Genomic DNA, 19,167 nt, shown 5'->3' with positions numbered 1-19,167 from the left:
TATATTAATGAAATACGAACAACATTAAAACTGAAATAGTACTTATTCAAACGTGTCGAAGACAGTTCAAAAGAAGTTGTTTGTGTCAAACAACCTTATATTATTTTCTATTAAAGAGAAAAAAAAAACATATGATCGTAACGTAACTATATAATGTTTGATTAACCCTGGGATTATTAGACCAGTATCCGTATTGAATTGTGTTATCTCTATTTTATCAAAGATAATGGCTGGAATGACGATATGGTTAAAATAGAGATTTTGGTCTCAGAAACCCACGTCTTACTGTCACCTTGCTACTTGCGTAAATGTTATTTGACATGCCGTTAATGTCTCAAAGTTATTAAAATGAGTGAAATACTTCTCTATTGTTACTTCTCATAAGTTTTGGGGCAGTGACACCTGAGTATGTAAACGCGTCTGGTTTAAACTTATAAGCATACATTATGATATCATCAAACAAGTTATACAGTCCCCTTTGTTCTACAAATTGTTATTGCTAGTGTTTAAAAACAGATTAACTTAGACCACACAATTATGTGTCTAGACGGCCGTGTGATAAAGTCGGCTTTGTCCGACCTTTATTTAAAACACATTCGCTCCATTGTGAGGCGATGTTTGGCGTTCAGCGAGCGAAGTTGGCGTCTGAATGGATCATGCAATGAGTTCATTATGCGCATGGACACATTTAGCCGCCGGCTTTCGTTCAATGTTATCAGTTAAATACAAAGTAGTAATTTTTGAAACCGTTACTTCTAACCTGACTTTACTTTCTACAGCTTTGTGATTAAGTAGCACGTTGGATACATTTATTTGATTGTTTGGTAGAGTTTATAAAATGTTTTGTAGACTTTAGTGCTGGCTACTTTTATGACCGAAAGGTCAATAAAATATTGTCATGTATTTCTTCTTCTATCATTAGGTTACGTTTCAAAAATGCGCTTTCGATGACAGTTTTCTTTATTCTATAGAGCGTACTCTTACCTATTATGCACACATACATTAAGTAATGCTAGTTTGTATCAAAACTTTCTTATACTAGAAAAAAATTTCTACTCTGTTACTCTGCGTCTAACATTATTCTCTGTAGATTCAAAATTAAATAGTGCTCCCCATTTTATCTGTAATATTTCACTGCGAAGTCGTTTCTGGGTTCCTTGTAAACCGGCTTTGCGGATCTTGGAAATCGATTCCTGCAGCTCGCATACAAGAGTGGTTCGTGTGCTGCCTACTGATACGGCCGCCTCCCACTTGTCTTTACCACTACTCGTTTTATAACACGGCAAAAAATCAGACATATTGAAGCTAAAGATTTCTTCGAATAACCATTTTGGATATATCGTACAATTATCATTATATTACGACAAAAGAATTCAAGAACTGATTGACAATCTCTTGGACTAAATTAAAAATATCACACAAATAACTGCTATTCTGATAGCTAAATTATAATTTTTTAGGCAGATAAAGTATATAAACGCTTCCACGAGACCAAATTTAATTATCTCTTAATTTACCTTAATAGAATGACATTATCCATAGTTGCATCCTAAATAACCATAAAAGTAAAAGTCACTATTTGAAGATGCGATCGTTAAGATAAAGTTGATTCGATACGAGCCAATGCCACCTGCACTTCTTTACCAAAAAAACTCAAACAATTCAAATCAAACTCTAAACATAAGATTTTAAAGTCCATTTTAAAATGGTACTTTGGTGTTAAAAGGAATATTTGATGCGGTAATCTGGTATGCCAAAGCTTATACGTTGGCGCTGCCTGCATTACACAGGCTGTGATGTGACTATTAAATATCAATATTTTAAAAGGGGGTGAGATGTTGGTGATCTTATCGTTATTTACCAACACCTTGTTTGTTTATTAAAATAACTCTCTATAGATTCTTATCAAAATCATCCTGTTATGATCTGCATATGTTGACTAATGGATTTCTCAAAAAAAAATAAGAGAAACAGCTTAGCCGACTTAAAAAGTAACGTAATTCTGCTCAAAGTATGTTTTAATTTTAGACATATAACTGTAGGAGTGGAACATTGAAAGCATCGAAAACTAGTAATACGGGATTGCTTATTGCTTAACACCGCCTTGGGCCAGTGAAGTTGACTTTGGCTTAGGCACCCCTAACATAGGGTAGGTTCCGAGAACCTAAGTAGACACGTATATACAGGATGTATAGTAATACACGGTGACGAATTCAAAGATGTTTAATGTTTTAATTTTTATCTTCCACAACAAGGTATAAAAGCAGCAAAAGTCTGCCTCCGATGGTTTAAGTTCTCATCTAACAACTCATATCTCGATTACTAATAAAGTGTTATTTAGGTACAATTTAAACAACGTTGTAATCTTAGAAACGAATTTACCTGTATTTGTGATATAAATATCTTTATGATCCGGTTTCTTCAAACTAAGAAATAAACCACCCAAAACTCATCATGACCTTAACCGTGAAAAAGAAATGACAATCTAATCTTTATTCGTTTTGACGCCCATGATCGATACCAATAAAAGGTGTTAAGATTATCGAATGGAAAGTACAAACATCGATTCGTTGCTCTATTTTATTTATTTCTACATCAGTAGATCGGGCTTCGATCAGATAACGTTCTTGGCCGACCCCCACACAAGCCAGAGGTCAAATCGAGTCATGAAATAAGAACCAAATGAATACTTTACCTGGCAAAAGGAAGGTTGAAGGAGAAAGTACTACATTATGAAAGGGCAAATCGCCTTTACATGAAAAACAAAATGTTTGTCCCAAATTTAAGACTAAATAATATATTAGTTTCTATTACTATTTAAAATGATTATTTAAGTTAAATCAATAACTTAGTCCCACTTTATCCATTTCAACTGACGGTTTAAGGCAGAATAAAACTGCAGCAAATAATTTATAGAGTAAGAGTTAAGGCTATTCAAATGGTTTTAATGATTATGATGAATATTTGTAATAAAGTTTAATTAGTTTTATTGCTGTAAAATGGTTCGCTAATTGTATGCAGTATGATTATTACGATGATTTGTTCGAAACTCAATAAAAATTCTATCTCCAGAATACTTTAGTATTTTTGTCATTAAAAGTAAAGTAAAAACTAGGTCATATATCGTGTCGATTAGCGCGGTTCTTTATATATTTAATTAATGCATGAAAAGGTTGAAGTAGCGCTTACAGACCTATATTTATTAATGTGAAAAGAATTCTGAGTTATTTAATTAATTAAACGAAGTATTTGAAAAAAAAGTTAATAAATTGAGGAAAAATACGAATAAAAAATCTATTAACAGCTCCAAAGATATATCGCGTGGTGAACTATTCACGCCCGAAAGAATTAAATTGACGGGCAAAGCACTTTGATTTGACCTCAAGAATTTTTAATTCGTCATCTTCACTATGACTATGACGCATCTCTTTGGATGCCTCGGCCGACCATCTTCATCTGTCATTTCAGAATTATTATAGAAAAAAAAGTAGAAATAACAAATACAACACACAATAAAGAAAAACGAGCGAGCTCCCGCTACGTCGATGGCAGCTTTAGCCTTTTTCTGGCACAAACTTTAGATCGGATCTCAACGATCAAAAGGGCACCAACACTTTTTTTTATAATAAAACGAAATACTCATGTCGTTAAAATTGAATAGCGAACGCTTTTTGTGGGAGCTATTTTAACTAAAATATTTCTGTGATTAAGGTCAATTTATTGCCCTGTGTCCATTAAAAGGATATTTTATATTGTTAGTTTTGTGGAGTTTACTTAAGCCGATCTTATTTTGTAATGAACCGTTTAAGAACATATTTAAGTAACATCTTACTTATTTTTTAACTTGTGAAGGTATCACGTATTACTATCATCATTCATTCGATCATTATATATTTGAATAAAATTTATCTTTTTTAATCTTTGATCTAGTAAACAGGTACTATAATTGAGGGAGACCTCAATTCCGAAACGTGCAAAAGTTTTATATTGTCTTTTATCACATTTGATTGTTTACATCTTACATGTGAAACCTGTATCACCCTGTCACCTAAAATTTTCTTCGGTACATTAGGGAATTCGTTAGTTTTGTTAACAATAAGTCAACTATTTGTACGTAAAGCGTACTATCAGAACATTACACGCCTATAAGGAATCAAAGTACTACAAATGTAATAGTCATTACCGTCCTAATGTTTTAACTCTCGACTTTTAGTACTTTAAATATAGTTAAAATATACATTTAAACTTTAAATTGGCAAGCAATAAAGGTGGTGGGTTTCTTTTAGCGCTTCGAGTTACAGTTTATTATTGAAAGTTAACAAAGGAGCAGCAACACCTGCGCAATAACAGTTTCTTTTACGTCGCCGCCGTATTGCAGTTTAACTGCCGTACCTACCTAATTACGTGATTTTAAACACTTCGCGCATTGTTTTGTGCTGGTGTTGAGAATTGCGCAATTAACACCGTTGTGAGCGATAACAAACTTTTCAAATTTTTTATAAAGAATTTACTATTATGGGCAACTCTTTCAAACAGTTGCTCCTTGAAAGACGTAGTTTGTAAACAATAGAAAACTTTATTGTCATATTAAATCAAACTGTAGTACCAAAACCCTAGTTAAAGAAAGGGTAGTGCATTTAATAGGACAGCTGACTATAGACAAATGAAGACGGTTTGATAGTGACTAGAACATTTTTCGTCCTAAACTCCTTTCCATCGTTCGCTAGGAATCGTTGAATGAATAATTAACCTGGCTTTATAATTTTTAATCCAACACTAGATTAATAACCCTTTCCGTCAGTTGAACATCCATCAAACTTAATTAAGGTGTTATTAAAATTATGATAAAATATTTCTCTTTTATTTCTCCGTCTTTTGTTCAAAACTAATCTCTAATTAGCCTTTAGGTGGATACCGAGCAACTTTTGATATGGGTTAAAACTTTTTGAATAACTTCTTTTTTTCTAAATAACTACAGTTAGGTTTAATTTCATATGTAAATCAACCGATTAACACAAACGGCCAAGTCAACTAAAACGCTATTTATTACCTTAAGACGTAATATAAGAAAGAAATTACTAGGTATATGTTCCAATTATGCAGTACTCTTGTTGCTGTTTCAAATGTAGAAATCGGTTAAGTCAAAAGAATTCAGCAGCGAATGACTCATCGAAAATTTATTATTGCTTTTCTCAATTCGCATTGATTCATCGAAATTCACAAGATGGTACCGCGTTTTCTGTGGAATGATGACGAATACGTAATTTGCAAAAGGTTGTACCTGTTTGTGGGGGTGTAACTAAGATTTAAAACCCCCTGTCACTAATATATAATTATGCATGAGGATAAAGATACCAAAGCACAATCGCAACTGAAATATAATTCTCGGTACCGTTTCCGTTTGTGCATTCTTTAAATATGTAACACGATGTATTTTACAAAAAGAAACAGTTACCGGTTATTTATCCTATCTATTTTAATTACAGAATATTTATATTTAAGTTCTACTAAACTTCAAGAGAATTAAAAAAATATAAATATTTTAGAATTTCCGTGAAGTTTATACTCATTCTAGACCAGGTCTCAAAATTAAATTACAACCGAAGTCAAGATAAATGGCCAAACTATGAGCAACTAAATTAAATACTAACTTATAAATTCAAATTGGATGGAAAAATAATTTCGAAATATCAAACAGAAAAAGAAACTTTTACTTAACGTACCGCTGAAAATATTATAAAACAAACACAGTTTCAAGTTGCTCTTAGCACTCGCGCAATTAAACACTTGATGTAAATTTTCCACTGAATGTACTGACCCAGTCTCACGGTCTTTCGTGTGTATGATTGAGAGAAATATACGAATGGAAAAATCATAGCTTTTAAATTATTTCAATATTGATATTATACTTTAAATGATTTGCTATGATTACTTAACGATCTTTTATAATATTATTTTTTTGTTCTATATTTCATAATAAAAGTTTTAGTTCTGCGGTTTATTTATTCTTGAGGTTTCATGTCATCAATAGATTTTGTTGATTTGTTTAAATATAATTTACTAAAAAAAATTCGTTTCCAGCAAAAAAAAAAACATTCAGCAGTCTCCAAATATCTTATTTATTGATATTTCTTAAGTAATGATAAAAAACTTTATTTTTACAACTATTTTATGGTGTGACATGTTTACCTTACATTCGAACATTGGGGAGCAACGGTATGTAGCACGAGTCTGAGTAGAGCGGAACTAAAAAGGGAACTTTACTGTTATTGATTTGTTCCCTATAAATCTAACATCAAGAGAAAACATAATGCTCTTATAGCTACATTAAATAAAATATTATTAATTAATTCTTTAACATATATCCGTCTCTACAAAATAAGTAAACTGGTTCCGAAAATACTATAATGTTTTTGCAAACTAAACCAAGCGTAGACTATGTCCAACATATCGACATATGTTGGGCTGATAAAACTAGGGCCTAATACTCTGATTAATTTACACTTTTAGTCACATCCTGTATTACTCGTGAAGAAATACGAAGTTACAAGTGGAACAAACCCCGTCGACTGCATGCCAGGCGGCACAATACTCGCCAAGTTCAAACTCACGACTCGTTAAAAATTTATATTCATAGCCTTAGTTGCTTAGGCCTTATCACTTTGCATGTCGTCAACTAAGTTTTTACAGCTTTAGTAATGACATTTTTGTCATTCTGACTGTCGCATTTCCTGACTTTTTATGCGATACTAAAACCTTTCAGTGATTTATCTGCAAAATTTTTAGGGAGGCAGAAAAAAATGTGTTCTTTTGTTGAATTGAAACATAAAACAGGAATACCAGTTCCCTAATCTGTAATAAAATGCAACTAATTATTAATAAGTAGAAATTGTAATATAATCCAACTATAATAATTATTAATAAGAAATCGTATAACCAGGTAACCTTGCTTGTTTACCTTCTTGGTCATAAATAATAATTAAAATACCAAGATATCGTTTGAAATTGAAGATTAAGAATTACCTTTGATGAGAAGTAATTAAATATTTGAACTTATAAAACGTTTAAATATTAATTACGAATACTTCTGTTGAAAATCAAAGCCGCAAGAGATTAAGAAATCTTCAAAATTATATCTTCATCTTTAATCAAGAAGAACCAATAAAGATATTCAAGATTTTGTATAAACATTTTGTTTACATAAATCTTGGATCTTAGATCTGCTCTAAATTTATATTTCTCTATAACTCAAACGGATGTAATGATGAAAGCGGGATTTCGCAGATTTATAATGTTAAGTCAATCTTATTTGCCCCAGTTCTGATGGCTGGGAAGGATTGCTTGTAAACGAGCGAACTGGCACTAAAATACCCAGTTTGCGCTTGTAAGCTTGTATACTAACATATTTTATGCCAATCTAAAAATGAAAAACAAATTACTTTAGACTTTCTAGGCTATTAAAATTCATAAAATGACTTTCACAATACATTATGGTACCCATAATGAAAAATGCCCGAAGGATTTGATACAGTCAAACCTAGATAAGCAATAATCCAAGGGATCGGTATATTTATCTCGCTTATAAAGATTTCTCTCTTACCCGACTTCTCTCCAGGTTCCACTGTATTATAACTCATAAACTTCAGGTCACCTAAACTTGAAAAAACGTTACAATTTTTTTTATAATTTTGAGATCAAGTAAACGTAAGTTGTAAAATTCGTTTACCTTAGTAATAAGTATGAGACAAGGTTAATTTTGGCTTTGATTTGAACAGATTATAAAAACTAACGCTAAACGTATAAGTCATGCTCACCGACCGGGATATTGCTATAATGAAATTGTCTCTTAGTTTCCCACTCTCTCAATTTTTTCCGACCCATCGTGACAGTATTTTTATTGTGATTTATCCGAGCTTTGGTTCCCATAACCCAATTTATTTTACTTTATTGAGACATTTCATTGAACCGGTTATAGAGCAGACTTTTATTAGGCAAGAACCTTTCACTTTATTATTTTATAACATTTACGCTTATAATTATAAATGGTAGGCAGAGTTAAAGTCTTTTATATATTCAATCTGTAATTTTCTAATATCAGTAATATACTGTAATATCTTAAAATGTAAAAAAAAAACAAATAATTAACAAATTCCTTATAAACAATTTTATTATTTCCACAAAATGAGTTCTGCAAATTACACTACATATTCGATATTATTAAGTTACTAATTAAATTTATTGTAATTAGTAAACAGAGTACCAATTCTGTAGTTAGTAATTAATCGAAATATCGATGAATAATGAACAATAATTAGTATCATTTAATAATTACTCGGTAATTTATTTCCGAACATTAACTATGAGTATGTCCTTTTTAATGTACAAACACATTAAAACACAATAATATTAAAATTAAACAAATATGAAAATGGGATAAATACTAGTCATTACTCTGATAATTATGTATGCATCAAGTTTATTACTTTTTATATACGAAGTAGCTGTCGCCCGCGACTCGATCCGCGTGGAAATAAAAAAAATAATAAATAGCCGATGTGTTCTACCACACTATGTTCTACATATATGCCAAATATCACAAAGATCCGTTTAGCCGTTCCGGAGATACCTTCAAACGAACAACCATCCATCCATACAAAAAATCGCATTTATAATATTAGTAATTACAATGAAAATCGACTTATCAATTCCCAGTAACTACAAATTAAAAAACAACAGAGTCTTTGTTGGCATTAGAATAAGAGCATTTATAACGAGTTTTGATAAAAATGAGCTAACATACAGTAATGAGTAATTTTAACTGATATTTTTAATTGCCATCTACTTTAATATATCGTTAACACATGCGTGCGGCATATGTTTACCATTTAAATACAATTATGTTTAACATTTATTAACAAATGAGATCGTTATAAATCCTAAATAAAAGACATGATTGTATTTATGCTATAAGTAAATAAACTTTGGTGTTCAATTGTTTTTTCAATATCTTTAACAGTTCTTAATACTTATAGATATGATATGTATTACAGCAAACTCAACTACTAACAACTTAATATAGCTAACATCAGCTCTATGAATATTAAGCTCTACAAAAATATCAATTGTAGTTAAAAGTTTACATCGCAAAATGTTGTAGTCAATAACTGACTGATACTTAATGTAAACACGTCCGCCTTTACATATAAATAGAGTCGGGATTCCATTAAGATTCGACGTCAATCATGCGATAAAACTATAATAGACAAACAAAGACCCGGGACGTAACCTCAATCATCGTTCAACAAACAGTTCTCCATATTTGACTTACAATAATTCGCTTAGTTCCAAGTTGGGCCGCGTTCCCATGCTCCCATTATTCGTCCTTACAACGGACCGATGTATTGGAATTGGCCAGAAAATCACGATAAGTATCTCTCTGTTGTCACGAACTGATTCCGGCCGAAACGCTCCCGGTCGGCCTGAGTCAGGCGACGTGACCTCTGCAGTCGGCTCGAAACATTCGAAGTGTGAAACGTCATGTTGAAACAGCGGGTGGCATGAGTTGACCAACCAAAAGCGTTTTCGATTGAATTTATAATCGGAAAATGCACCGACCTTGGATACGAGACGTCGTACAAACGGTACAGTAGATATACTATCTGATCTCACCGAATTAGCCATTCTTTTGTTAGTTTTGTGTTTGGTTAAATAAAAATGAATTATTAGAATGCGTGATTCGACAATTTTTCTTATAAAAAACCATAACCGTGTTTTACAAAAAGCTGTATGCTCAACCTACAATCGTAAACGATACTTCATACTTGCGATGTAGTAAAGAAAGCTTCTAGAAGTGTTTTTTTTAGATTACATTTAGACACTTACAAGTCCATTAATTAAGGGTTAAAGTACGAAACACAACAGAAGTACATAAAGGAAAGGGGAAAAAACCAAAAGATAAAATTAAAAACAAAAAAAAAGGCTTATATCTGACTTTTTCGGAACTCATCTGGCGAAACGAAGAAGTACTCGGAATCAAACTCATTATTTTAGAAGTGCAACGTGATTTTTCATTTCTACTTTTATCAATATTTACCAACCGTTTTAGTACTGGAAAGTTACAAAGTTTCAAATTGAATATGTATTGTCAACTTAAATTGTACGTTTATTGTAATCCCCAACTACCGACTACATCCGGACCTTCCGCCGATCTTATCGGGCTTGGACTATCAGATTACGATATGCGGTAACGTCACCACAATACAAGAACACGTGCATTTGACGTCATCCAATAATAACCAAAATGTACAAAATGTCAGGATACGCAGAATGGTTCCAGAACTTTTATTATATCACCACATTGATAATTACCAAACATCACTAAGATATAATTCGACCAACCATATCACAAAGCTTTTGTCGTAGTATTTTTTTTGTTGTGAATGCTTTACTATTAATCACGTCTGTTTTGATTAACAATCAATACAGAAACTATACTTTAGTGTTCTTTAAATTAGAATTTTAGATGTTTGGTCTTATTTGTTCTTATAACAAAGAATTAATAAGCTAATACTCATAAAGTTAATTAATTCAACTTATATGAAAGTAAAATCACGACTTGTCGATCCCAGGAGTTCGATCCTTATTCCAAACAAATTAAAAAGATATAAAACTTTATCCTAGCTCAATGCTTATCTGTTTATGCGTCCTTAATCTATTTCTGGTTGGCTTTATCAATATCTGGAGATATCGGACCTATCTCAGGATTTCACGGCTAAACGCACCGTTGGTTTGGTCAATCATTTCCAATGTGTCCCCACCACTAGATAAGATATTGTCCGTAGATTCCAAATCCATTATGTAACCATTGTTGACTAATAGTTTATTTCCTTTGATATATTACGATATTAATTTAGCAATTTTTGTTGAGTTATATAAATACACGTACTTTAAAAATGTATGACTCATTGATAGAATTTGAAATTAAAGTTTTCAATAAAATACCGGAGCAGAATATAAAAATTTGGGGCAACAGAATGAAACCGTTTAGTTTTAATGAAAAATAAACAGTGTCAGTTGCATAAGCGAAGATATGCATTGTGGAAGCTCATCGAAACAAAAAATAAAACCGGCCGGTCGGCGGTCATTCAAAGTATGTCACACCATATGCCGCTAGCGACCGTCCTGGCACTTCGAAAACTATTATAAAAAATCAATAACCACTCTTCGGACCGTGTCCAATATAAGGTCACATTAATACAGACCGTAACTAGCTTCGTATATAGTGTATTGTAAATCACTTTTATATCCGCCATAGAGAATACCCCTGTCTTTTGAAATATGACTTGGGTGCGTTTTCTACCTGAAAAGGGACCATCATTATGGCTTGCGATGATTGTCGGCAAGCCGGAATCATTTAGTTTTTTTATTATTGAGAAACCAACTTCAAGCGTTTTTGAATCTACCAATAGACGAAACTGTTATATTTTACTGCTATTTTGTATTTCTTTGCTTTGTCGGAACAAAGATTAAAAATTTTGAAACAAAATTTTTTTGTAAGTTTAGTTTTTTTTTAATTCAATTAGGCATTATTGGCAATAATTTAATGTGTAGAAATAGTATAATATATTTAAATCAAAATTTTATTTAAATAAATTTAAAGAACAAAAAATCGAAATTATTATTAATATACTATTTTTTTTTCTATCAAACTTTGATCTCTTAAATAATTGAATTCAATTCAGAATGAAATCATTTAAATATCGATTAATTTTATGGGTATCAATTGAAACGAGATATTCATATAAATTATTTTAATTTAATAGCACGATTAACAAGTGACAATATGATAATTGGTACTTTTTTCACAAGCTTCACAATACTTTTCGGTATTTGATTAACATTTTAAATCCTATAAGGCAGAATGCATTTTTACAGATAGGTATTATTGCTTACATAGTACATGTTTATATACAACTTTCAACATTTATGTAATCTTACATAATGACTAGTGATATTATACATTTGTACATAATTCTACATAGTATTTGGTAACAAAGATACAATATACTATATCAAAATAAACTACACTATTAATTTTATACTGGCAATTATAATTCGTAAATCTATACATTACTTTCGTATCAGTCTTAACGAATAACAATTATAGATTTGTAATTTATTAGGAAATTGTTACAATGCAATCATACTTAAAACTAAATCTAGTTCATAAAATATACAATTAAAGTATTTATTTACAAAGTTATATTATTTAACAGTCTTAATAAATATTATATACTTTTATGAGCTACAGACACGGTACAGGATAGTTGCTTATTCGGCCGAAATATATAACCCATGACAAGTTTTATCATGTTATTTAAGGCATGGCCAACTTAAAAGCATATTAGTTTACACATGTGTTTGGAATGTGATGTTCCATAAAGGAATATCTTTAAGAGATAACGTATGTTTAGGGGCGTGTTATCATCATCTGTGTGCGGCCGAATGGGTTTGTGGCAAGCACTCGTGCACCGAGGAGCGGGGCTGTAAGTAACCCTGCTCGTCGAGCATGGATGGGGAGCTGTGGCCGGGATGTTTACGCAATGAATTCGGTGGCCTCGGCCGGCCGCCATACGGCTGCTCGTAATTCTGAGTGTCTATTGAAATATAACTGTGGTGCGGGTTATCGCCATCTTGAACCTGACTCGTCAATGTTGTGTTAGTCAACATTGACGTATCATCTTCAATATTGACACCAACGTTGACGTTATTAAGAGTTTGCGCTGGGATGGCGTCGTATTTGTACCACAGCTCCGGCGCCGTGGGAGAAGCTGTATATCTGGATGGATGCCGTCTCGCATTCGGGCACACGCCATGATTGTAATTCAAATTATCTTTATTCCATTGCAAGTTAGATATATCCGGCATGACAAACCTAATTTTTTCCCAAAACTTCTTTTCGCCCCAAAGAAGGACGTTACAAGTTTTTAAATAGTTTTGAAAATCTACGTCTAAATTTAGTGCGCTTACATCTGTGGTTAAAATGAACACTACTCTGTGACGTCTAATGGAAGGGTGAATAGAAGTGATGACATTCTTTATAGCCGCTTTGAAAGATACTTTGGACCACTCGTTTTGCAAAAAGTTAAAAGATACAAAGACTAATATTCTCTTTGATGATTCTGCTGCGTTTGTTATCTGTTCCGCGAGATAATTCTCGGGCGCGTGTTGTAAATCCCGATAATGAAAACACATTGTGTAACCAGAATGTTCCATTTCTGGCGCTACTACTTTAGAGACAAAGTCATCATCTAATAAACTGTATACAGCGTAACCATCGTATAACCGGTCCCTGTCTAGTTCACTTTCCTGAATTGACGCGCTTTTGAACAATCTAACTCCGTATTTAGAATGTGCCCACAGGCGAACATTTTGCCTAAAAGAGAAAGCTAAGGCACCAAACAATAATATAAGAATTACACTAATAAGAACAACTGCTAGCAGGGGAACGAAGTTGAGCTTTATAGCGCTAATCTCATCGTATTGATAAGGTTGATTTTCTGTTGGAATTGTGTTATCGATTATACTCGAATCACGACACTTATCAATCATATCGAATACAGTTAAATTTGTAACAACTCCGTGTTCATCAGCACAAAACATATCAACGGGATCTTCGTAATATTTTTTAAACCAACTCTGAAGAGACATTACGTTATTGCAAGTACACGTGAAAATATTTCCTTGTACAACAGCACTTTCTAAATTATTATTGCTTATCAATTTCTTGTCGAGGTCGAGAATTTTGTTTCCTTCTAGATGTACAACTCGAAGAGATGGCAAGTACTTGAAAGTCGAGTTAGCGACACTTGTCAAGAGGTTATCGCTTAAATATAACTCTCTTAAGTGTTTTGTCTGAGAAAATACACCACCTGACAATTCTGTTACACGGTTATTTTCAAGATGCAGTACATTTAATGAATGTAGACCATTAAGAGTGTCGTTTTCTATAGTCAGGATGTTGCTGTTATTTAAATACAGTTTATGCAACTTTTTCTTTCCTATAAATAAATGACTACCTAAAGATGAAAAGTCATTACCATCAAGATAAAGCTCGGTTGCATCCATGGGTATTTTACCTGGTATTTCAGTATATCCAGCGTTGGAGCAATCGATAACATTAGAATTCCAATTACTATCATGAAAACATGAACATCCTTCGGGACAAGTCATTTTGCAGTCACAAGCTTCAAACTCGCAACAAAAACAACTTGAAGAACAATGAGTTTCGTAAGAACAAAGAAATTGTGATTCTGGGACATCCATTAAATTAGCTTTGCCCCCGTATTTATTGCTAACAACTTCGCATGTTACTGTATCTAAATCTACAAACCTCGGATATTGCCTCATGTGGTTCCAAAGATTAATCTTTTGTAACCAAATCATATGACAGTTGCAAACAAATGGATTGTTTCCAATAAAGAACTTTGGCAATAATCTATGCTTCGGTATGTGGGGCAAAGTGAACGCTGATAGTTCGACGATTCTCAATTTATTATCCGTCACGACAACCTTTTCTAAGTTTCTTTTTTGTATAAACGTACCTGGCTGAATTGTGTGAATTTTGTTGTTATTTATAAAAAGGACTTCAATAGAATCCGGTACAGACCTTTCATCTATATTTTCCAAAGCATTGTAACTAACATCGAGCATTCGAATATTTTGTTGTACGTTTTTCTCATTATCTAGTTTTGTTATATTGTTACTATGGATATCAAGCCACTCAAGACTTGTCGGCATATAACTGTAGTCGAAGTATATAAGTTTATTATCGGATATATTTAACCAACCGAGAGTATTTAGTTTGTTAAAAACGCCTCGAATATCATTTAACTTATTTCCATCCAAACGAATCGCTTTTAACGTGGGATTAGACGTAAATGCATCTTGCTCTATGCTTTCTATTTGATTAGAAGCCAAATTCAAAACTTGCAACGAGGGCAATGTGCTAAATGTATCTTTTGGTATACTTGTTATTTGATTATCAACGAGACGCAAGCCGTAAAGTTCTTCTAAACCTTCAAAAGACGTATTCGAGACTTTTGTTATGTTATTTTTTCCCATGTCAAGCGATTTCAAGAATCGTAACCGCCTAATTCCGTCAGGTATCTTTTTTAAATTGTTGCCATTCAAGCCTAAGTCTTGTAGATAAGTTATATTTTCAAAACAGCGTTCATGAATAGTTGAAATCAGATTATTATCTAAATACAATTGACTAAGAACAAATAAATTCGAAAAAATATGTTCGTTTAACATTTTAATTTTGTTGTCCGAAATTGAAAGCTGGTGAAGATTTTTTAATTCGGCAAAGGCGCCATTGCTCACTATTTCAATGTTGTTATTATCTAAATTTAAGATTTGTAAATTATTTAGGTCTTGAAAGGATTTTGGATCCAAACGTGCAAGTGAATTGTAAGATAAATTTAGTATCACAAGTCTAATTAGGCCAGCGAATGTATCTCTATTCACCCAATCATTAGTCAATCGATTTCTTGATAAATCTAATTTCTGCAACTGATCAAGTCCCTCTAAAAGTCCCGGAGCTAAAACTGAAAGCGAATTATTCGCTAATGAGATTTCCTTGATAACACGTGAAGATTGAAATAACTCAGGAGGAACGGCGACTAATTTATTCCCAGATAAGTTTAAAGTCTTTAACGAATTCAATCCTACGAACGCTCTATCACCGATCTCGTTTATTAAATTATTTTGAATATTCAACACTTCTAATGACCTTAGGCTAGATAGTCCATTATCGGGAAGTCTTAACACATTATTATGAGATAAGTCGAGCATCTTTAGTCCTGTATTACATGATTTACCGGGTGCTATAGGCCCCTTTCCCCAATCGGAGAACCCGATGTCGGAAATATCTTGTATTCTATTGTTTGTAAGATTTAAGGATTCTAAACTAAAAAGTGGGCAAAACACTTCGGAGGGCAACATATAAATATTATTATCACCTAAGTCTAAAGAACGCAGCTCCATCAAACCCCGAAAACTTTCGGCGTGAAATTCCATTGTCATTGCTGGCCAATCGGTGTTGAATGATCGAAGGGTCAGGCTTGTTAAATCACGTAGCGGGGATAGAACAGTAGCCGGAACGTAACGTATTTTGCAGTATTCAATGCGCAGGTCTTCAAGTTTCCTCAGCTGTCCCAAAAAGCTGCCAGTATTCATATGCAGCGAGCTCTCGAAGAACAGTAAATCGGTGCATGTCAACTTCAACTTGTTGATATTGTACGCTTGCGCCGTGGTAATGTTTTTAAACAAGAAGTCAGCAGAGCCAATGGTTTTGATGTTACACGTGAGAAAGTTAGATTCACTCAACTTTGCGTCCGAATAATCCCACTGACAGCCGGCGGGGGCGGGCGGCGCGGAGCGTGCGCGCGCACCGGCCACCACGGCCAAGCACATCCAAACTTTTAATGAAATCATTCCATAAAAGTTCTTGGTCATATTAGCACAGTAACACAGTTCATTTGTCACACTTAAATAACTGGTAAAAACTTTATTTCACTCCAAAGTCAGTTTGTGATTGTTTATATCGATGTTAAACTTTACGATTCAAAGCGAATGTAAACACAGACTGCGCGATCGTGGAAAAACTTTTGACGCAGCCATACTCCCCTGCGGTCGGGCGGTAACTGACCTACGTAAGTTTGAACGAACGAAAGCCGCATGGGTGACGGAGTGGGAGGGGGTGCAGTACGCGGAGGGCGTACAGACGCCGGGTGGGACCCGCACTGCATCGTCTTACAACAGATGGCACGCGTGTTTTAAATAATCAGAAATATTGGTTATGCAGCGCCGAAGACTTAGGCCTGCGTGATTCATTGAATGCAGCTCCTCAAGTTACAGCTCAAAGGAGGTCGTTCTGGTGTCTTACGTCTTTTACAGTGCGTGAATACTAACGTGTTACTTTGTAAACTTACTTTATTTTGAGTTAACTATTAATAATATACTGTACATATAAATATATTAGCTAGATTATAGCAAAATACTCGTTTATTACAATATTAATCGTTTATTAATTAATCTTAATTTGAAATCATATTATTGTTAAAGAATAATAAAATGATTGATAATAACTTTACTGGTTCCAATAAGGTAAAAAAATAGACTATACTAGTAATTTTGTAATTTTACCTTAAACACAATTTCCTTAGCTTAATGAAGTATAGAACCTATCAATAAAAAGTTCGTCTATTATTAAAATCTTTTGCATATCCGTACAAAACATATAAAAGCGTCTTATTTTGACGTGTGGGCGGACATGCGATTTTAATGCGAAATAAAATGATTGACAGTTTGAAGTGAATTGAATGAATTTCCGATGACGCTGTAACAAAAGACATAGCGGAAAGAAAAATTTCCTTTTGTCCAATTCGACCTTCGTGACACGATAACAGATGCTTCGTTCTATCGTTGTAAAATACAATAAAAATATGAACCTCAAAATAGGCTTCAAAATTTTTATTTGATAGACTCCTGTCATGTATATTTACTATAAAAATTAGCTTGTCATCTTAAAGAGGTTATATACATGATGTGGTCAAGGTTACTTTTAGTTAAATCCCACTTTTTTATTAAATATTTCTATGTGCAACGTGAAACACGTGAACTGTCAAAAATAAAAATGTTATAAAAAACAATTAAAATATTAGCAGCAGTAACCGTTGGTTTCTGAAACCAAAATATCAGTACTTAAACGGGGTTTTCGTTCTCAGAGAACCAAATGATTCTTGATTCTTATATTGATTGTGATTAGAGTTTTTTTTATCTGTAAATTAAATAAGTTATACTTACATAAGTTGATGCCTAATCGTATAAGAGCGTCGAACAAGCTTAAATGCATAATAAAATACATGTATTTAGTTAAGTTGCTTATATTAAATTCATTTGATATAAGAAACATTTAAAAGTAAAGTTTCGGTATCAATTTCCAGGAAATGAGTCCTATCTCGGCAAGGTCACACAAGAGTGGTCCATCCTATTGATATTCTCAGTCAATATTAGAGAGTCAATATATCACGTGCCTATGTGACGACTCAATATTTACTATCCGAAATCAAACACAATATTACCACTTATCTTGTAACATACAGCTCCAAAAACATCTTATAACGATACTCCTTAGGGAACGTTATTTTGTAATATTGACATTGCTCGATATAGGACAAGTTCAAGCACCTTCATTATAGAACAACTTTGTTTCAAGCCGTAAAGATAACACGATGTTTTTATACGGTAAGATTCGTGTTGACATGTAACATGTTACTAGGGAGATAAAAGTTGTAAAGAATAGTCGTATTGAGTGTTATTGTTAATAATATTCATACTTCTTTAAATGTGAAACAAATTATGAAATAAAAATTAAAATCCCTCTTTATATTACACAAGCATCTACATACTAGCTGTACCCCGCGACTCTGTTCGCGCGGAATCAACAAAAAATACTAGTAAAGTAGTCTATGTGTTCTTCCAGGCTATGTTTATACATCTATGCAAAATTTCTGCTAGATCCGTTCAGCCGTTCCGGAGACATCTTCAAACAAACATCCATCCATTCAAACATATGCTTTTAAAATTTTAATTAAAAGTAAGAAGTAAGATAAATCGCTCTAAAGTCTTGTCTGTTATATACATATTTCGAGAACCAAAACATGCGTTCAAATGTGAGTTTTTAATAGAGACAATGATACTGTCTTAAGACACTTTTGTCGCCGACATAAATGAACCGAAATAGACGGAAGCATTGTAAATTGTAAAACTGCTTCTTGTTAAAGATTGCTCGCTTGAAACAAAATGTTGGACCAAATTGAAAGAAACAATTTGCATTAGACCTGGTTGTTTTCGTGGGGTACCATAGATTTACGATCCATTCAAAGCATTTCGGTTAAGTTATTGTAATATTGGGTACAAGAAAGTGACCAGAGACAATTGAAAAGATTCCGTAGCAGAAACTTTAACAATGTATGGTTTACAACTTGAAATAAAAATGTTTTTCGATGTTAAGTCCGCAATAGAAGCGGTCTCTGTCGCCATTTAAAACAAAAGAATTCCACCGCAATTATATTATTGCCTTCATAAATCCGTGGAGACAAA

General features: G+C 33.0%; 2 protein-coding genes across 2 annotated transcripts in view; both read right to left on the bottom strand.

Moving 5' to 3' along the window:
- LOC106122061 (uncharacterized) overlaps positions 1 to 19,167 on the bottom strand; it is a 377,450-nt gene that overhangs the window by 127,340 nt on the left and 230,943 nt on the right. The window lies entirely within an intron of this gene.
- On the bottom strand, positions 11,828 to 16,686 carry LOC106122059 (protein toll). Its single transcript, XM_013317909.1, has one exon. It carries the CDS (start codon positions 16,516 to 16,518, stop codon positions 12,487 to 12,489), a length of 4,032 nt encoding a protein of 1,343 aa, XP_013173363.1. The 5' UTR covers positions 16,519 to 16,686; the 3' UTR covers positions 11,828 to 12,486.

The sequence above is a fragment of the Papilio xuthus genome, unplaced genomic scaffold, assembly GCF_000836235.2.
Source record: "Papilio xuthus unplaced genomic scaffold, Pxut_1.1 DF826933.1, whole genome shotgun sequence".
NCBI lineage: Eukaryota > Metazoa > Arthropoda > Insecta > Lepidoptera > Papilionidae > Papilio > Papilio xuthus.
The sequence above is the reverse complement of the archived record's forward strand: the minus strand, read 5'-3'. Positions and strand labels throughout refer to the sequence as shown.